Below are 21,767 nucleotides of genomic sequence, written 5' to 3'. Positions count from 1 at the left end.
CAGGGTTTCTCTGTGTAGCTTTGGCTGTCCTAGAACTCCCTCTGTAGACCAGGCTGGCCTTGAACTCACAGAGATTCCCTCTGGCTCCCAAGTGCTTGGATTAAAGGTGTGCACTACCACACCCAGCTGCTTTCTGTTTCTTAATTTGAGTTTGAATTTCACAACTGAAGTTGGTTTGAAAGCTCAATGAATTGTGCACTCAAGTGCATTTTTCTACATGCACATAATACATTGAGAGACTTTTAAGCCAGGCATAGTGACTTAAGCCTTTTAGCACAGAACTTGGGAGATGGGAGGATCAGCAGTGGAGTGAGTTTGAGACCAGCCTGGCCTGTATGAGATCCTGTTTCCAAAGAGCCAAATAGGAGTAACACTATTAATATTTTAAAGGTAAAAATATTAGCTACATAAAACAATAGTTTATACATGACAGATGAAATGTACAATTAGATGTGTTATGGTAACAATGTACAAAATGTCAGATGCTTGTTTTAGGTGAGGACAGTTGTATATGTCTTTAGACATAGGTAATATAACGTGATTCTTATTTTTTTTTAAAGCAACTCTACTGTAGACTCTCAAAAGATGATTCAGTTTGCTCCTAAAATCATGTTAATAAGTAATGTGAAATAATAAAAGGATGTGATCTAAACCTGAAAAGGCCTTCCAGCCGATATCTGGGGATAAGTTAGCATTGTGGTGAGATTTTGCAGAAACAGGTCTTTTTAGGCATTTTGTGTGTTTTGTTGTCTCCCATGTTGTGCAGTCCTTTTCTAAACACCACTCAGGCTGGCGTTGCCCCTCGGGAGTTGCACGGCACTTAGCATGCATTGTCCCCTAGAGGGATCACAGCAGCAAACAGAAAGGCAAATTCACTCTTGGGGTAAAATAGAAATTAATTGAAGAAGAGTCTATAATTTAAGGCATAGTTAGCCTTGGGAGGAAGCTGTAGCTTCTACATTGGCTGATCTCTGTGACAGTCATCACAGCACTGCGGTCTGCTCAGCAGCCGTGTCCACATCCGTGCTTGTGTTTTCGTGCGTTTCTGTATTATGATATAAGCCCTGAACCTTCCCCTGTTTGCTTCAGACCCTTCCATTTGTTGGCGTGTAAATTCAGTGTTGAGATTTTGAAAGAAATACTCCACAGCAGATGAATTGTGCTTTTGCTGCAGAGATCCTGCCACATGGATTACAAGCTCTGTTTCTCCATGCTTGAATAAACTCCATCAAAAGCACATTATCCTCCACGGCTGTGGCCAGCTGCCTAATTGTATCTGCTGTAACCACGCGCTGGTGGAACATGATACCAAAGAGGAACAGAAATGATGAATTACCCCCTGCAGGTGATAGTGATCATGATGATTTTTAATTTCCTTCCTCCTCATACAGTCTAGAGTCTAGACTGATTTCATTTCATTGGCTGCCATCTTCTTCCATGCACACATGGGTGTCCCCTTTGTAAAAAGACCCATCGCACTGACACACATGAAGAAGTCATTTGTTTAATCTACTACCTCATTATTCTCCAAATGCATGGGTGTAAAATGAGCTGCTTACTTTTATGCATACAAAGTAAAACAAGCAAAAATGTGGCTTAAAAGAGACTTAAAATGATTCTGTTTATAACTGCTTAGTGTTATTTTCTTCTGTGACACCCACAAGAGACATGAGCAGTTCCCTCTGGAACAGTGTTCTCCACAATAAAGCTACACACTGACTACTTCCTCATGTGCCTCAAATGTCAGAATTAAAAGATTCTCAGCAATGTCAAGAGTGGTCACCTGTCCTAGAAATCACTGTCCACTTATCTCTCCTTTCATACTGTCCTCTGTCATCATTATCCATCTCACTTTTTACCAAGGCGTTGATGGCTGCCCATTCCCCCTCTTGGCCTCAGAGCCTTGAAGCTAAAGCCTCTGACTGATAAAGCTGAGTGTATTGTGTGTGGGGGGTGGCGGGGGTTAGTATTTAATTATCACTCTGACTTTGTAGATTAACCAGCTACTTTTGATACCTCTTTCTCCCGAGCAGTCCCTGCTGCTGCTGACGAGCTATCTAAGGGAAACTAACAGAAATGTGCTCTGTGCCTACCTTCTGAGCCTCCTGCTCTCCCTCAGCTCAGCTCTAGCCATTCACTGCTATTACCTAGATGTCTCCATTTCCAGTTCTCCGTGGTAGTAGTCGATTTTTGTGTTTGAGTGACTTCAGGGGGCATGTAGGTCATTGAAATGATCACCTGAGCCAGGTGTGCTGGTGCAGGTCTTTATCCCAGCACTCAGGAGGCAGAGGCAGGCCTGGGCTACACAGAGAAACACTGTGTCAAACAACAAAACCACAACAATGGAAGTAGGAAGTTAGTGCTTGGAGGACCCAAGACAGCCTGTCACAGTGCTGTCACAGGACGGTGGGGCTGGAATTGAAAAGCACCTTATGTTCTCTGGATGGAATAGTTTTGTTCTCAAACCAGCTGGCATTTGATTGAAAACAGCACTCTGCCCAATGGCTCTGTAGAAGTACGAGCTCCACCCATAGTTCAGCTGGCTTCCACAACTGCATTTGAGATTGAGTCTTCTTCCTGTTTTTAAGAACCGCTTATCATAGCCCCGAGTGCCTGAATCATGGACAGTACCCACACCAATGTACCTCATGTACTAGCCAGCACATACATGAATGTCTCCAGTAGTTTACCATACATCCAAAGCACAGTGCACAGTGAAAGGGCAACAGTATTAAAGGAGGACAATTATAACATTATACTATAGTAAATTACTTGAAATTTGTGACTATTTCTAGAATTGATTTACTGTTTTTAGAATAGAGTTGTCCTTGAATAACTGAAATTAAAATAAACGAGCAAGCACAGATAAGGACAGATTACTAACTAGCCACACGAAGGGAGAAGGAAAAGACTGAGGCATGGTAAAGCTTGCTCTATCTAAGAACAAAATATAGTCCCAGCACTTGGACTGAGTCAGGAAGAGCATGTGTTTAGGGCCAACCTGGGCTACACAGTGAGACCCTGTCTCAAACGAGTCCAGAAACTGCCCCTTTGGCTTTCCAGAGCCAGTGTATTCTGTATTTTTGGTCCTGGGAAAGCATACTGAAGAGCATGCAGATACTGCTCAACATTTCCTAAGTCCCCTCAGTTTTCTGGGGTCTGGGTCTCCAGATGCCATTGTGACGACAGGCCTGACTGAGGAAGCAGAGGCAGACGCACATCCAGAGGGGAGTAGGTCAGGAAGGTTCCAGATGCTGGTCACCAGAACAAGAGAAACATTGAAACTTTTCTTCCTTTCTTTCTTTTTTGTTTCTTGTTACCCCAAGTTCATCAATATTTCTTTCACTGTTTGTGGTGGGGGTGGGCAGATCAGCTTCATCTTTGATTTTTTACCTGAAATTCATAGGCAGTTGTTTGAGGTTAGAAGACAGCTCTAAGGTATCTTTGTACTTTGAACTCCCTCTTCAGACTGGCATTCTGTCCTCATTCTGGCTGTCCTGCAGGTGATTGGTTGACAGTCTACTTTTATAAAAAGCAGAATTAGAGAAGTAGTTTTCTTTGTGTGTGTGTGTGTGTGTTAATGCATCTCAGATTTGAGAAATGTCTTTCTTATTGTCTACACTTTCTCTTGCCTCTTTCTGCTCTCTCTTAATTGGAAAGTGTTGTTATTATGGTGTTGTTAATTAGGGAAGCGGTGACTCCTCCCAGGTCAGTCAGTTCTTACTGCATGTGAAACAGTTGGCCCAGTCTTTGGGGGAGCTGAGATAGGGATGGTGGTTGAAGTGTATGTCTGTGTAATGTTACAGGTAAAAAGAAGTAGTAGTCACAGTTACCTATTCCTCATAAGCTGTTGTTTCTGTTAGAAATATCAATGCAGACAGATACAGCAAACACAAATAATTCAAAGTTGTCACCCGCCCTCCCTTGGTGAGCGTCTTCACAGGTGCATTGTGGTCACACATGCACACACCGGGTTTGCCTGCCACTTAATAGTGTGCTCTGACTGTTTCACCAGTCCGCAGTCACCTACAGAAAACCATTTCATTGCCTACACACTGAACACCAAATGTCTGAGTTTTCCACCAACCTTCCCATTGTCAGACACCTGCTAGATGCCCTATGATTTCATTTCTGAACTACATGGTTTATTTAGTGCAGATTCCATGCGTTAAGGTCTTGGTCTGAATAGCCCCACATTTCATTCACCAGTGGTAGATTTCCACATCACCTACACGTCTGTCGAGCTGGGCTACAGATCCCTCCCCTCCTTGGTTTTAAGCAGTTTGCTTTTTCCAGTGTCTTATGATAGACACAAGAGCAGGTCTGGAAGTTCCCAGCACTGGAGTTGCCCTTGCCACAAAGGCACTGTGAGCCACTGTTCTAGCACACAGATGCATCCACCAGTCTGAATGTTCCCTGAATCTCCTTCTTAGGGGTTTTTAATGAAGATTCTATTGTGTGGGCATGGTTGATTAAATCTTTGCCCATTAGTACTTGACTTAGTCCTGATCCTCGCTCTCTTCCCAGAGGAAGATTGTACCCAGTCATTCTCCTTCTTTTCTAAATAAGCCAGTCTTAAAAACATACAAGAAAACAGAAACAAAAAGACATAGTAACAAAACACGAGATTCTTATCAATTTTCTTTATTTCTATTCATTTCTGTGGTGAATCATCAATATACAAAGTACAATGACTTAGTCAGTTATCCTAACTACATGAGGCTAGCTGTGTTTAAGAGACAGAGAACTTAAAATGTATCTAATAATGTTTGAGAGCTACATAAAATGATGCTGGGTGAGAAGTGTAGAAATTTGAGCCATGCCTCAGCCCTGCTCTTAAGCAGACTGCAGCCTGATAGGGCAGAGTGTGATCAGTGTGGTGAGTGGTGTACTCAAGTTGTATCTACTCAGCACCATCCAGCAAATCTTCATTGCATGCAGTGGGCCAGGCACCAGGAATGTAGTGGTGAACACTGCAAGCACGCAGGAATATACTTACAAAAGCAGCTCCCTCATCTGTAAGGTGCTGTAGGTATTTGAGACACAGAGATGTGTTATAGAAGCTCACGATAGCCTCATGGCTCTTCAGCATAGTCTGTGTCTGAGAACCTCTGCTTGTGATTCTGTTTGGCAGAAGTATCAACAGCATTTCCATTCCCTCTTGGTGTCTAAAATGTAATGAACTTCAAGGTTAAGTATTGGATTTGCTTCGGACTCAATGTGAATTAGCCCTCCAAGATCAATAAAACTCCACATTCTTTGCAAAAGCAGCAGTGCACACAGATTGGCCTGATGGTGAATTTTCAATAATCAATGCCTTGTTTTGAACACTTTGTAAGCTTAATTTAATGCCAGTTTTGAAAACAGATTAAGTCCACCTAATCCATTATGAAAGAAAAGGGAATGGTAACATTTAAGTTTTAAACAAACAAAGGTAGAATTGGGCTACAGAGATGCCTTGGTGGTCAATAGCTCATGCTGGTCTTGCCCAGGACCCAGGTTCAGTTCCCAACACCCACATTCCAAATCTCACAACCCCTGTAACTCCAGTTTGGGGGACCTTTGCCCTCTTCTGGTTGCCACAGATGTCAGATACACATTGAAATGACTAAGTAAGGCCATCCTGGTCTGACTCCATTTTGTGTTTGCTTAGACATTTCTCAGCCCTCTACCTTCTGCCCCCCACCATTCCTCTTTCTGCCTTGGCCACACATTTGAAATTGCTATGGCCTTGATGGTCCAGGTATATTAGCCAAAATAATTGGCAAGTTATGTCTAAAGTAACTACTATCCTCTGCCAGGAATGAACTTTTCAAGGTTACTCTGACCCTCATTGAATTCTGATGTATCTTTGTGGGTTTTGCCTGTAAAATGCTGTATCCCTGAGCATGAGCGTGAGCACCAAGATACTTTTCAGAGGCTCAAGCCCACCTTGGTCTGGCCATCAATGAGAAAGACTTAAACTTTCAATTTTGGATTATTCATCATGTTTATCAATAATTGTTTCATGTGAATCATTACCATATGGTGCCCATACCTACATGCAAGCACACATTATTAAAAATAAATCCTTTTTCAAATGTGAAATATATATTTATCTGAATGTGCTAATTTTTTTCTGGAGACTTTCTTGTACTGTCCTAATAACCTTTAGAGTTAATTTTAATGTTTTTCCTCATATATATGTTTTCCACATATATTTTGTCAAAAACATGTATATATTTATAGTAAGTGCAGTTTTATTTGAGTACTGTGATTTATGCTCATTATATTTTTATAATAAATAGTCACATTTAAAAATTACATCTATAGCCGGGCGGTGGTGGCGCACGCCTTTAATCCTAGCACTTGGGAGGCAGAGGCAGGCGGATCTCTGTGAGTTCGAGGCCAGCCTGGTCTACAAAGCAAGTTCCAGGAAAGGCGCAAAGCTACACAGAGAAACCCTGTCTTGAAAAACCAAAAAAAAAAAAAGAAAAAGAAAAAAAATTACATCTACTAATCCCATCACAAAGCTATTATAATTTGCTTTAAAGTTGGGTAAACTAGATGAAAGGAAATTAAGTGAGTTGCGTAAGAGAGCTTTTCTTGTAACCCAAACCAAACTGTAGCCATGATCTCATAGACCCTGTTTTTGTGGCTCACAGCCTGGCCTGAGCTCTGGCATTCTGGCCTTTCCTAACCTGCCCTCAGCTACAGATGTCTGAAATCTGAGGAGAGCTGGAGGGTGCAGGGTGTGCCCTTGCTGTCTGCCAGCTTTTCAGCTGAGGTCTGTTCAGGCAGCCTCGCTGGGCCTCTGTTCCTAGCCTCCTATGTTAGGCAGTCTTGCCTGACTGTTTCTCTGAGAAGCCATTTACTGATTGTGTGATTAGCCTTGTTACCCTTATTATCACACTGTTCTATGGGGAAAAGCTAATTATATTCTTCATTTTACTTACAACATCTTTTCCCGGAAAGATAGTGACAAATAAATAAGTTTGTGAGGTGTCTAGTCTTTGAGATAGTTTCTAATTTGTCAAGTCTTAAAAGGCTGAATAGTTAATGATTGCATCATGTAATTAGTTTAATAATCAATCATATTCTTTTTTAAAATTACAGGCAGTTGCTGGGTACTTTGATATATATTTTGAGAAGAATTGCCACAACAGGGTAAGTATCATGAGTTATTCATAAGGATTAATTATGCGGAGTACTCTGTTTGATTTGTGCCCCAAGGTGTTTGATCAGAAGCATTTTGCTGTTGTAAGCAGTCACAGCTTGTATTTGATGTAGTAGATTAATGTACCATGATATTAAAAATCGTGTACTTCATCAGATACTTCTGAACTTTACCAATGCAGGTCGTGTTCTCTACGGGCCCTCAAAGCACCAAAACACACTGGAAACAGACAGTGTTTCTGCTGGAAAAACCGTTTCCAGTTAAAGCAGGTGAGTAACATTGCCTTCATTCTGGGGGAATGGTGGTCACTCATTAGAAGAACATAAGAGATGTTGAGGTAGGAGGTCTTAGAGCTGCCCACCTATGTGTGTTTAAAGTATTTTAGTATTTGATTCCAAATGTATTTTAAGGAGTGAAGAGATGGCTCAGTTGTGAATAGCATTTGCTGCTCTTCAATAGACCCAGCTTCATATTCTAGCATCCATATCTGGTGACTCACAACCACCTATAACTCCCAACACCAGGGGATCCAGTGTTCTCTTCTGGCCTCAACAGATACCCATACATACATAGTATACCAACACACACACACTCAATAAATAAGTAAGTTTAAAATAATCTGTATTTTAAGAAAAGTTTCAAATTTTAAGTCTCTGGTTTGTTGCTTGTTTGTGTGTTTTTGTTTGTTTGTTTGTTTTTGTTTTTTTTACTCTGTGTTTAGGAGCTAGGGATTAAACCTATAGTTTCACACATGCTAGGCAAGCATTCAGCCATTAAGTAACATGCTCAACCCTTACGTCTAATTTTTACCTTCTAAAATAAAGAATATTATATACCTCAAAACTAGCAGATAATTCAGAAAAAAATTAAAATTTATTTTATGTATGTGATATTTTGTTTGCATGTATATATGTGTACTACATACGTGCATATGCCTGTGGAGATAAGAAGAGGCCTTTGGAGCCCCTGGAACTGGAGTTACAGATGGTGTGAGCCACCATATGGTGCTGGGACCCAGGTCCTCTGCAAGAACAGGAAGGAAGTGTCTATGCTGAAGCTGGTTGCTTCAACTTTCTCCATATGTGTATGCAAATAGTTAAACTCATAAAACTGCATGTAAGTGGGGTATTGGAAGAGTCTTTCACCGCCTCGGTTTTTCTCATTCTGTTTGTGATTTACACACACAGCATTATTTATCTGACCCACATCTGTTATTTTTTTTTTTTTTTTTTTTTGGTTTTTCGAGACAGGGTTTCTCTGTGTAGTTTTGGTGCCTTAACTGGAGACCAAGCTGGCCTTGAACTCACAGAGATCTGCCTGCCTCTGCCTCCAAGTGCTGGGATTAAAGGCATGCACCACCATCACCTGACCTTTGTTACTATTTTTGAGGCAAGATTTCATTCTGGAGCCCAGGCTGGCCTCAAGCTCAGAGCAATCCTTCTGTCTCAGCTCCCTGTATGCTGGCTGCTCTACCTCTTCTTCCATGTAGCTGCCAGATTTACTTACTCATCTTTTCTCTGCCATCATTCAGCTTATTTTCTCTTTTCTCATTTCTACAAAGCACTGTAAACATTTCTGTGACCATGTGCTGAGAGACTGTTGAAAACACACCCAGGGAAGGTGTGGAGAGAGAACATCGAGACTTGGTAGTGTCCAGCAGCAGGAGCATGAGTTCTGTTGTGATAGATGGGAATGGCTCCAGATAGGTGTTCAGACTTAGCAGGCTGCAAAGGGGTTCAACGTCAGAGATACTTAGTGCTACTTTTAAAACTGAAGAATCTGTGTTCCAGTATTAGGATTTGATGAAGCCGAGCAGGGACTGCATATCGCCATTATGCTAAGCTCTGTATCCTATTTCCTGACCCTCTGAGATGGCTTTGATTTCATGGTTGCTGCACAAATAGAGTGTAGGTGCAGATGTGGCCATTAGAGGAAAGCTGTATGTCCTGGCACCTCTCACTTCAGGTTTCAGTGCTGTCTGTGGGAATGAGACCTTGATAGTCTCTGAAGCATAGCCCAGCGGACCCAAGACTAACAGAGACGAGGACTTTGGATGCCCCTTGCTTTCATTTTTGCAGTTCCTGTTAGCCTTGCATGAAAACTTGAAAGTCTTTCTGTGGTGAGCTTGCCATCTTAACTCTAGGATGTTAAAAGCATGCCCCCCCACCTCTTGTGTTTTAGACTTGAGGGAGATGGAAGGTAGCCTTTAAGCTTGCTTCTCCGGTCTCTTTTCTAATTTCAAAGGAATGCTTGATAACTGGTAAGAATCTGAAATTCTACCTACTCTTGTAGTTACCCTTAAGATGACTGGTGCGTGCTTCACCTCCAGGCTTTTCCTAGTGTTATGAAGCATGTGTGTGATGCTAAGGCTGCCCTCTAGCCTCACCCACTTAACACCCTTTAATGAATAGAGGCTAGAAGTTTGTTGGAGGGCAGGGGTCTAAAGAGGACAAGCAGATGAGACAAGAGCTCTAATGCTGCATAGACAGCTGATGAGAGAGCACATCGGCTAGGTGCACAGGGCAGACAGACAAACCCAAACACTGCAGTCCACCGTGACTCCGGCGGCTCTCAGAGGTTGCCTGAATACTGCTTTTACCAACTGTATTCCTTCAGTAGGGACTCAAGAAAGTCCATCCCTTTGTGGTGGGAATGTGTCATTCCCATTACCGGCATGCATCCAGCAAAGCTTTGAAATGAGCTTCAGGGGACTAAAGTGCAAGAAGCACCGTAAGGGAAATGATGAAACCCGCCACTCCCCGTGAAGTCCTTGATAGCAGCATTTGGTCAGATACCAAATGCAGGAAAATAGGAGCTCATAAAGACCCAGCAATGACAGGATTAGCAGAGAAGCACGTTGAAATAAGTCTATTTTCTACATGAAATGAGTATGTGAGAAGACATTACACCCAAATGTCACTCTCTAGGTGGACAGAGGTATCTTAGTGGAAGACTAAGTGAGATTAGTAGCAGGACAGATAATTAAACTTGACAGTCCATGAAAGTGCTTTGAAAATGAGCTGGGCACTGGCAGATGCCTAAGGTAGAGGTGTGAGTGATTAGGGTCATCCCTGCTTCATAGTGAGTTCAAAGCCAGCCTGAGCTATGTGAGACCCTGCCTTGAAAAAAAAGTATCTCTCAGGTAGATAAATAGATGGATAATAGAGTGAGAGATAGATGCTTGAGTGATAAAGATAACAGATTGATAGATATAGATGATTGGTAGATGTCAAAATGAGGGGGAGATTTAACAACAAGCATTGAGTTTCTCGCTGTGTAGGGAAATTCTGAATGCCCTGTCCTCAGTATAGTAACAGGAGTCCCTAAGAAAAGCAGGAAGAAGAGGCATAGGGCAAAAAATAGTTATGACATAATAGTCAAATTTTCTACACTTAATAATAACTGGAACCCACAAATTGAAAGTCCAGTAAGATAAACTCCCACATAAAACAAATAAATAAATCTGATCAGCAGATTGAACCAAATACCTTTATAAGGCAGACCAGAAGGAAATACTACATAGAGAGAATGAAGAGAGAAGAGACTCAGATCCACATCAGAGGCCTGACAAGATGGCTCAGTGGGTCTGGTGCTTGCTGTCAAGCTTGACAATCTCAATTCAATCCCTGAGACCCACATGGTGGAAGGAGAGAATCAACTCACAGGTGTGGATCTCTGCATGTGCACTCACACACACACACACACACACACACACACACACACACACAGTGATGAACGTGTGTCCACATATACACATTAAATAAACAAATAAATAAGTAGTTTTAAAAGAAAAAATGTTTAAGACTTGTACAATAGAACTACAGAACATTACTGAGAGAACTTAAATCCTAATAAATGGAGAGGTGCACTGTGTGGTTGGTTCATTCTCTGCACCATACACAAAGGCGAACACAAACACTCAATGGATTGTAGATGCCATCTGTTTTTGTCAACAAAAACTTGTATTACATTTTATTTATTTGTATATATAGGTGCACATGTGGCAGTCAGAGGATAGCTTAGGGAGTTGGTTCTCTCAGTCCACAATGTGGGTCCCAGGGATTGAATTCAAGTCCTCACTCAGCCTTGGTGTCAATGCCTTTACCTGCTGAACCAACACCAGACCTAGACACATAAATTTAAAGGCTTTAACTATAAAGCACATGGTCAATAGATCATCTTTTGAGAGTTTTGGAGTGGCAGGCTTATGAAAGGGAATGTTGGCAAGACTCTGAATTGTATATGCCATCAAAATTTTAAACTCCCTGGTTGGACAGTTTCATCCAGATAAAATTCAGACTTTCCCAACGCTGTTTATAAAGAATTTTTGCCTTTCATCCTTACCAGCTGCACTCTTTCAGGGCCCCAAACTAACGCATGCTCCAGCTACATTTTCTGGTTGGGGGTTTTGTGGTGCTTGGGAATCAAACCCAGGGCTTCACAGATGCCTTGGCAAGCACTCTGCCTCTGAGCTGCATCTCTGCAACTCCTAGACCGGCCATTTCTTATAGCTCGTTGTCCTATTTTCTTAAGAACTTCCTCGGGTTTAGTCAAGATAGTCTTGTACATAGCAGCAACTGGGACTTTTCTGTGTGAGTTTCACTTCAGCTCTGCTCACTTTGGGGAGTCTTACTGGTTGTCCTCAATCAATGGCTCCCTACTCTCTTCTCCAGGTCAACTTGTACATACATCTGCTGCTGCATCCCCTTAGGCTGTGCTGAGTTCTATTGGCATGAGTCTTTAGCCTCTCGATTTTATCTGTTAGTGTTAGGCATATCAATATTGCTGTGTTGAGGGACCACAGTAAGAGAGTAATCACTCGCTTAAGTCCAATTCTTCTGACACTTAGGGTGGCACAATGCCAGGGCACTTAACTCGCTGCTGCTATGTGGCCATCTTGCCAGCTCCATTGTGCTTGGGGTCCTTAATGTGTTGCTGGACTTGAACAGGTTGTTTGGATTTTATCTTGCATGGCTGAAAAGAATTTTCTGTGTGTGGTTTTATGCATGGCAGGTTTTTAGGTAGAGTTCGAGCCAAGAGTCTTCTATTTTGAAAATTATACAACATAAGAATTTTGGTATCCATCATGTAACATGCAAGCTATTTGTTTGAAGCAGGGTCTCAAGTAGCCCAATCTGGCCTTGAACTCACTGTGTACTTGAGGATAACTGAACTTCCGAGGATAACTTTTGCCTCCTCTTGAATGCTGACATTATAGGTGTGCACCACCATACACTCATGTAATACGTTTTAAGTATAGCCATGCAGTTATTCTTCCTAGATGGTTTATGTGTGCATATATCTGTGTCTGTGCTTATATCTTCAACAATGGCCAGTGTTGTTTGGTAAACTAGATTCACTCCCTGTGAGGTAGACTGAATACCTAAAAAGCAGGAAGATGGCTGGACCCCATGGCAGGTAGATCTCTTGAGTTCAAAGCTAGCCTGGTCTACATAGAGAGTTCCAGGCCAGTCAGGGCTATACAGTGAGACTCTGTCTCCAATTTTAAAAGAAAAAAGAAATAAAAAGAAAAGGAAAATAACAAGGGAAAAAAAGAAAGATATAAATAAAGAATTTCTCCAATTAAGAACATGTCTGAAATAAAAATTCAGCCAAAATCCATTTGGATTGGAGCAAAACTCACTAGGTTTTTGTTTGTTTTATTTACAGACTAGTTGTAGCTAAAGTTTTCCTGGCTTGCCCATAGTCAAGACAAATCTTTGTCACCCGCCAGTCCCACAGCCACTCAGACCCAACCAAGTAAACACAGAGACTTATATTGCATACAAACTGTATGGCCATGGCAGGCTTCTTGCTAACTCTTCTTATAGCTTATTTATTGACCAATCAGAGTAATTTGACAAACAGACCATCCCACAGCAACTAGTTCTAAAAATAATTATAAAGAAATGGCCTACTTCAGAATTTGGGGGCGCTCCAGCTTGATGGGGGGCCTGTCTCCAGGATGGAGGGTTTAGTTGCAGAAGACTTCCTATTAATGTATGGTGTTTTTTTGCATCTGAAAATAATACGTGCTTTTTTACACGGCTTGCACAAAAATTTTGTATTAAAAAATCCTGATCTGTTTCATGTTTATATTTGAAAATATGATTGTGATCAGGCTGTTTACACACACAGTGCACTTGCTTCATATTCACACATACAGTGAGCTTGCTCAGGTTGTTTACACACAGTGAGCTTGCTCAAGGTTGTTTACACAAGCTTGCTCAAGCTTTTTCTCTATGTACAGCAAGAGCTTGCCGTACACACTCCTAGCAGCATCGGTTATTTATATCTGCCTGACACTGACTAATGACTCTTATCTAGCCGGCAGTGACAGCCACTGCCTTGGCACTTTAGTTAGGTATGGACAGTTGAAGGGGGCTCAGCAGTATGAATTATGTGTTTACCACTGTGACCCTTCACACCATTTAATTAACTTCAGTAAGTGTGTATTGCACCCTAATCTTTGAAATTATTGCTGTGGAAGAGAGGTCTTTTGTTTTATCTTCAAACATGGGAACAGCAGCAATATCCGCTTCATATTTAAAGCAGTTCATGTTTAATGTCCCTACCAGTGCTGACTTCTTACCCAGTTTGTTTCAAATACAGTTGGTTATTTTAGCAATTCTATTGGGTGCATAATTTTATCTGTACTTTCTTTGTTGTCTTTGTGTCTCTGAGACAGCCCCACTCTGTGGTCCAGTATCTCCTGCTTCAGCCTCCTGAGTGCTGGGATTATGGCTGGGTCACTGCCCAGCTTTGTGTTTGTATATGTAATTTGCATTTGTCTGATTACTAATGACATCATTTTTCATCTGTTATTGGAATCTGTGTGTCGTTTTTGGGGATTTTTGACACAGACTATGTATCCTTGCCTGGCTTGACCAGGCTGGCTTTGAACTTGCTATCCTCTTACTCCTGCCTTTGCCTCTTAAGTTCTGGGCAATAGTCATGCGCTACCACATCCTGCCCTTTTGCCGAAATTTCGGGTGTGTTATTTATTGTCATTTAGTTGTGAGAATTAATTGTTTGCATAAATGGAAACAAGTTCTTTATCAGACAGGGGCATTGAAAATATCTTCATCCCAATTCCTGTCATGTCTTTCCAAAGAATAGAACATTTTTATGAGTTTTACTAGGTCAGTCACCGATAGCATGTGCCTTTTGTGCTGATTCTAAAACTTCGGCTGATTCCAACAAGGATATCATGTTTCTTCTGGAACGTTCAGGCCTGCTTTCAACATTTAGGTCTATAATCTATTTCGTGTTCATTTTAAGAGTTAGTGATTCATCTTCTCAGTTGTTCCATCTTCATTTCTTGACAGAACTGTCCTTTTCCCATTTAATTACCTTGGCTCCTTTGTCAAAAATTAATGGGCCATATGCATATGGGCCTCTTTCTGAGCGCACACTTTGTTCTGTTGATCTATGTGTCTGTCCTTAAGCCAGGAGGACACCATCTTTATAACTGTTGAGTCCTCTTGCTTGTTCAAACTATTTAGGCTCTTTCAGATTCCGTTGACATAAACTTTAAAGGCATCTGAATTTCTGCCTTAAGCCCTCGCACTGGGGTGCTGATGAGGATGCACTGAGTCCACAGACAGTGGGGAGAATGTGGTCCACACAGGGCTAAGTCCATCTCCTCATTCATTTTGATCTGTAGCATATTTCATGCTTGATGTTGATACATGGCATAAGTTCCATTTCTCTATTATATACCAAAACAAGTCCATTTAAATCATTAAGCAGTAAACGAAAATTTGACCAAATTTGTTAGTATAAAATAACAGTTTAAAACTACAAAAAGATATGGCTCAGTTGGTAAACTGCCTGCCCTTCAAGCATGGGGACTAGAGTTCAAATCCCCAGCACCCATGTAAAGAACCACATGTGCCCATAATCCCAGTGCTGAAGAAGCCAAGACAGCTTGATCCCTGAAGCTCACTGGCCAGTCTAACCCAGTGTAGTGAGAGGCTCCCTCTCTCCAAGAAATAGTAAAGTTGGGCCAGGAGTGATGGCACATACCTTTAGTCCTAACATTTGGAAGGAGGCCAGAAACAGGTGGTCTCTATGTCTTCAAGGTCACTCAAGGCTACATAGTATAAAACCCTGCCTCAGAAAACAAAAAATAACATAAAGTAGACCCAGCTAAGGAGCTATTGGCAACTGATAGTTTCTGGGAGAGAAGCAGTCAGTTTTCTTTGTAGCCCCTGGTAAGTCAACCATGTTCCATATAAGGCCAAACAGACATCTAAGAATATATGAGCAGCCCATATTAGACTTGATAGAGTTGCTTTTTGGTTTGGTTTGGGTTTTTTTTTTGTTTTTGTTTTTGTTTTTTTTTGCTGTTGTTTTTGTTTTGTTTTGTTTTAAAAGCTGTGCACTGTGGAGCATGGCTTTAATCCCACCACTTGGGAGGCAGAGTCAGGGGAATCATTGAGTTCAAGGCCAGCCTGGTCTACAGACTTGAGTTCCAGGAGCAGTCTTAAAAATAACAACAACAGCCGGGCGGTGGTGGCGCACGCCTTTAATCCCAGCACTCGGGAGGCAGAGCCAGGCGGATCTCTATGAGTTCGAGGCCAGCCTGGGCTACCAAGTGAGTTCCAGGAAAGGCGCAAAGCTACACAGAGAAACCCTGTCTCGAAAAACCAAAAAAAAAAAAAAAAAATAACAACAACAAAAAGGACACAAAGCTAGGTGGGAAGGGAAGGAGAATGGATCTGGGAGGAGCTGGTGAAATAAGGGTGAGTATGATCAAAACATACTGTATGCAACTCCTAAGAATTAGTAAGAAATTAAATTAAAAAATTTTAAATGGGAAGCAATTTGAGGAAGACACCCAACCAAGGTTGACCTCTGGTCTCCATACACACAAGTACATTATGAGATATATATATATATATATATGGATTTTCAAGACAGGGTTTCTCTGTGTAGCCCTGGCTGTCCTGGAATTTGCTTTTTAGACCAGGCTGGCCTCAAACTCACAGAGATCTGCCTGCCTCTGCCTCCTAAGTGCTGGATTAAAGGCATATGCCTGACTGAATATACATTTTTAAAGGGATTGGTAAGAAAAATCAACAACATTATTATGTATTTTAAATTGCAATTCTCTTAAGATTTAGTGAAAATATTAATGCTATTGTTTCTTCTCTTAAGTTAATGCCATAATAGATAAGTATATTATAATTTATTAGAATTGTATAATGTAGACACTATTACCATTACAGGAAGATGTGACTGGGTAGTGAAACTGAGGGTGTTTCATGTCCTTGCTAGCATATTTATTTGGCTGTAACATGTAGCTATACAGCAGAAGGGCACAGACTTGAGAATCAAATGACCTCTTTTATTAAATCCTGGTGCTTGGGGCAGGGTAGGCAGTTCAGTGGTAAGCGCTGGCATAGCACGTTCAAAGCTCAGGGTTAGTCTTAGCACCAGAAATACAAAACAACAACAACTTTTTTCCCACTTGGACCATTTGACTAGGAACTCGGAATGGTGGTCATGCTGCTGTTGGTGAGCATGCCGACTTGAGATCATTTCTTTCATTTTCTTATTGATACAGAGAAAAGGCTAGGTGTGAACCTGCAAGGCCAGCCTTGACTGCATAGTGAGATCCCAGTCAGCCCTGGGCTATAATGAGAGCCTGTCTCAAATAATAATCACAACATAGAGGAATATACTAGCTATCAGAGCCATAGGTGCACAGAACTTTTTTGTTTTGTTTTGGTTTTTCGAGACAGGGTTTCTCTGTGTAGCTTTGCACCTTTCCTGGAACTCACTTTGTAGACCAGGCTGGCCTCGAACTCAACTTACAGAGATCTGCCTGCTTCTGCCTCCCAAGTGCTGGGATTAAAGGCGTGCACCACCACTGCCTGGCCTGTTGTTTGTTTGTTTGTTCGTTTGTTTGTTTCGAAACAGAGTTTCTCTGTGTAGCTTTGGTGCCTGTCCTGGATCTCACCCTGTAGACCAGGCTGGCCTTGAACTCACAGAGATTCACCTGGCTTTTACCTCCTGAGTGCTAGGATTAAAGGCATGCGCCACCACTGCTTGGCTCAGGCACACATAACTTACACATCAACATATAAGTCACTTTTAGATTTTGATGAATGGATTGTGCCCTTTGCTCTACCTGTGAGTCTTGCCTCATTGCAAAGATGAGTGGAGTATGTGAGTAATGAAACTATCATATCTCAAGAATTGCTGTCTATTTTAGTCCAATTGGAATGGGGGAAATTAGTGCCGGGCTTTCGTTTTTAAATGTGGCATATGTCATATGTTCAGTATTCAGACCGTTTTACACACACACACACACACACACACACCTACCATCATTCTTCCCCCCACATTGTGTCCATCCACAGTGTGAAGCTGTGCCTAGGGCTGTGGTGTGGTCTTACTAAAGCAGCGAATGCTGAGGATACCACCGTCAGCCTTGCTTTGTTGCTTGAGTGACTCTGCAGAGAGACGGGGAAAGTTAAATGAGAAGGTTTCGCACTAGAAGGCACACAGCCATTCCTTTGAGTCTTCAGGAAAGCCTGGCTTTGCCCTGTAACAGGTGTCGTTTGGTGGCACTGGTTTGTGTTCACTGTTGGACCTCTGTTGGTTCTTCCTGTTTACAGTGGCAGGACTCGGAAGGCCAGCAGCCATGTCTTGTGCCTCTGTGATCACAAAAAAAGACAACCACTGGATGTTATGTTCACAACAGCCTGTTCTCACTCTGTGCTTTGCCTTTCTTTGTAGGTGAAGCCTTGAAAGGAAAGATCACAGTTCACAAGAATAAGAAGGATCCTCGTTCCCTCATTGTGACCCTGACCTTGAACAACTCAACCCAGACTTATGGTCTCCAGTGACCGTTATGGTCTCCAGCTGCCCCAAAGCCTGAAGCACACATGACTCTCATCTTTAAAGAGGGGTCGGATGGTCAGTGGGAGGGCAGGCTCCACGGAGCTGCAGCTCCTGGGTAGTAAGTGTAGATAGAGTGGGGAGCTCAGTGGAGTATGGTGCCCTCCCGCCTCTGCTGTGGGGATCCTAGTCGCAGAAGCTTGCTTGGAAGATTAGCTGAAGGGAGTCATTTAAATTGGCTTACTTTTGGACCAGTAATAGTCCTGGATTTTTATATATATAAGTTTCTTACTGTAAATTTTGTTTTTAATAATGAGCAGCACAGAGCAGTGTTTTGTTGTAGAGTTCCTTTCTGGAGGAACAGTTTCTAGTTACACTCTTGGCTGCAATATCAGGGTATCTTAAGGCTCCTGCGGATCCTCTTTGCAGAAGCCGAGCCAGTTCTCCAGCCACCTGCAGCTCTCAGCCGTCTCTCCTCAGCATCCGCTAGCCATACATAGCACTGCCGGAGGGTCTGACTTCAGTTCTTAGCCTAGGTGCCGTAGATCCTCTTAAGGCTGAGGTAGATGTATGCCTCTCAAAAATGCTGCCTTTCAGACCAGGTTTGTGTGCCAAGATCACACACCTCCTAAGATTATTAAATCATGTTATTCAGGATGAAAGAACAAAAATATTCAATAAAATGTATAACTATTGGAAAATTGGAAGTGTCTTTACACTGATTCCTGTTGTGACGTCATAAACATTTAACAAGTCAAGGAAGGAGTCAATTTCAAGAAAATAGTGACTTCAGCAGGCCAGCCAGGCATGTTCTTTGTCTAAACTGGACAGCAGCAGGAACTCAGGCTAGTCCTGAAGTGGGTAGGTTCCCATGAAGCTGCAGATCTCAGTGTAGTCATAGTCTCTTTCCTTAGCCCGACTCCCCTTCACGAGATGCCGGGTACGTTAGTATAATTCAGGTGTTCAGATCAGGACTTCCATAAGTGGAGGTGACGGTATTGTCACCAGGACCACAATGAATGACCAGCCTCAGCAGGCTGGCTCCTACCCTGCACAAGAAGGGTAAGAAGACTACAAAAGAAAAAAACTGGACTGTCAGCAGAGAGGAGACTGCCCATCAGATTTTTTTTCTTGTGTTTTGTTTTGCAGTATTAGAATTTTACCCTGGATCTCACCCATAATAGGGGAACACTGAGCAATGCCCCAGCCTTCTCTTCCTTTTTTTTTCTCTTTTCTTTCAGTGAATAAATATTTTCTACTATTTAAAAAAGTATTTCTCAAAAATCATCCCTCTTGCCAAGCATGGTGGTTCACACCTTTAATCCCAGCCCTCCGGAGGCAGAGGCAGGTGGATTGCTATGAGTTTGAGGCCAGCCTGGTTACATAGTGAGGATGACTTCAAGCAGGGGCTTTGTGGCAAAAGCAGGGAAGGGAAGGGATTTCATTATTGACAGAATAGGGGAGTTGGCTGTTTTCCTTAGACAAGCTTGTTCTGAAACTGCAGTCTGTTGTCTCTCTGCAACCACTGGGTGTTGGCTTGGGCAGCCACTTTTCTACAATTTCCACATAGCTGGTTTCTGGGAGCTTTGAGCTCAGTTATGTCCTTGGCTTTTGGGGTGTATTGGGGAGTGTTCCTTAGGGGAAGGTTGTTTGTTTTTTTGTTTTGTTTTTTGTTTGAATCTCATGTAGCCCAAGCTGACTTTCAACTTGCTTCGTAGCCAAGGATGATACTGGACTTTGATCCTCTTGAATTCACCTCCTAAGTAATCTGTTTCTTTTCTTTTTCCTTTTCTTTTTTTGGGGGAGGATGGGGAGGAGGGTTCAAGACAGGGTTTCTCCGTGTAGTTTTGGTGCCTGTCCTGAATCTTGCTCTGTAGACCAGGCTGGCCTCGAACTCACAGAGATCCTCCTGCCTCTGCCTCCCAAGTGCTGGAATTAAAGGCGTGTGCCACCACCGCCCAGCATGTTTCTTTTCTTATCACATTCTTGGAATTAACCGATGTGCCCCACTTGTACCTGCCCCTTAGGGTGGAAGAACCAGGATCTCATGTGAAGTTACGTATGTAAGATCGGTCTCAGGGCTCTCTCTGTACTGCCTCTTTCAGCCAGAAGTAGTGGTACACTACTGCTAAGAGCTTTTAGCCAGAGAAATAGCAAGGCATGTGAGCCATCCCACACTTTCATGGAGACCAGGAGGTCATTTGTAAAGACTGAAACTGTAGCTCACAAAGCCACAGATTTCATCTGGACCTGCTTTCTTCTCATAGGGAGACCAGTTTGTGATGAGAGGTAAGGTCAAGGATTGCCTAGTGCACACTAAGTGCCACCATTTTGGTTAGTGCTCAGGTCTGCCACCTTCTTTATCTGAATTTCCTTCAGTTGCTCCTGCACCGCCTTGTCAGATGTGGCTCCCACAGCTAATGGTACTTCCCTGCTCCCAACTGCAGTAGGCTCCCCAGCTCCTCTCATGCTCCGTAGTTGGTTGTGGGCTTTCTACTTTGGTGAGAATAACAGGGTAACTCAACGATAGTGTTTAGAGACCATGTTTCCTCAGCTGAGACTGAGGTAAAATGTGGGTGAAGTAATTTGAGGTAAGGTTTATAATCTGTGCAGAAAAGCTACTTAGGAAAGGAATAAATGTATTTTTAGTGACAGCCGTGAGAAAACAGCTCCCTCCTAGGACTCATGACTGGTCACGGCAGAGAAGGCAGGCACAGCAGGACAGAGGTTACAAGGACTTTGCTTTTGAAAATCAAAAACATGGATTGAATGAAGCAATTGGAGGTCCATCCATCTGTGCGGATGGAGGGTTGACTAGAAGGTAATGTTTGCATTTGTCTACATTAACCATGTCTAAACAGTTACAGTTGCTGCTCAGTTTAAAGAAATTTAGGAAACTGCAACTTTGTAGCTCATTATCCCTTCAGTTAGAACGCTCCAGCAGACTGGGTAGGCAAGAACCAAGCACAGTACTCACTGGTAATCCTCGTACTCAGAAACAAAGGCAGGAGGATTGCAAGTTTAAGGCCAGCCTGGGCTACGTGACAGTACGGTTTGATGTGCTTCCCAAGGCTGGTATTGGTCTCTGGTCCCAGCTGGTAGTGCTACTTTTCAAAGTATGGAAACTTGAGGTGACAGAACCTAGAAGTAGGTCTCTGAGGCCAGGTCCTTGTAGAGAGCTTATCCGGCCTCCTTCCTTAGGGCCAGGTCCTTGAAGAGAGCTTATCCAGGCTTCTTCCTTGGGGCCAGGTCCTTGCAGAAAGCTTATACAAGTTTCTTCCTTGGGGCCAGTTCCTTGCAGAGAGCTTATCCAGGCTCCTTCCTTGGGGCCAGGTCCTTGTATAGACTCCCTACAAGCACATGGAGACAAGTGAGTACATGCCAATCCTTTGAAACAGTGAACCAAAAAAACAATTTCCAGGCCAAGCGTGGTGGTACACGCCTTTAATTTCAGCACTCAGATGGGAGCAGAGGCAGGCAGATCTCTGAATTCCAAACCAGCTTGGTCTCCATAGTAAGTTACAGGGCTGCCAAGAGACCCTGTCTCAAAAGAAAAACACCAGCAGCAAAATGTAATTCCTCTGATTTTGATCAGAAGAATGAGAAAAGTTAATACATATAGCCAGGCCATCTCAACAAACCAAACAGAAATGTGTCACCAGAAGTGTTAAAAGTTGCGGTTATCACAGCGCTACCATAAACTACGAAGTGACTCAGCAAATGAATGGCTTCAGAGTCTTAAGGAACTTTCAGGAGTCTG

The 21,767-nt window shown here is 42.5% G+C and overlaps 1 protein-coding gene across 2 annotated transcripts in view; it reads left to right on the top strand.

Moving 5' to 3' along the window:
• Prmt3 (protein arginine methyltransferase 3) overlaps positions 1-18,708 on the top strand; it is an 81,432-nt gene extending 62,724 nt beyond the window's left edge. For both annotated transcript variants that reach the window (XM_042277033.2, XM_042277035.2), the window contains exons 14-16: positions 7,096-7,146; positions 7,338-7,425; positions 17,906-18,708. In XM_042277033.2, coding sequence (XP_042132967.1) covers positions 7,096-7,146; positions 7,338-7,425; positions 17,906-18,015 — 249 coding nt within the window. In that variant the 3' untranslated portion in view covers positions 18,016-18,708. The remainder of the gene's footprint in view (positions 1-7,095; positions 7,147-7,337; positions 7,426-17,905) is intronic.
• The last annotated feature ends 3,059 nt before the right edge of the window (positions 18,709-21,767 follow it).

This window comes from Peromyscus maniculatus, chromosome 1, assembly GCF_049852395.1.
Source record: "Peromyscus maniculatus bairdii isolate BWxNUB_F1_BW_parent chromosome 1, HU_Pman_BW_mat_3.1, whole genome shotgun sequence".
NCBI classification, from domain to species: Eukaryota; Metazoa; Chordata; class Mammalia; order Rodentia; family Cricetidae; genus Peromyscus; species Peromyscus maniculatus.
This window is presented reverse-complemented; position numbering and strand designations above follow the sequence as displayed.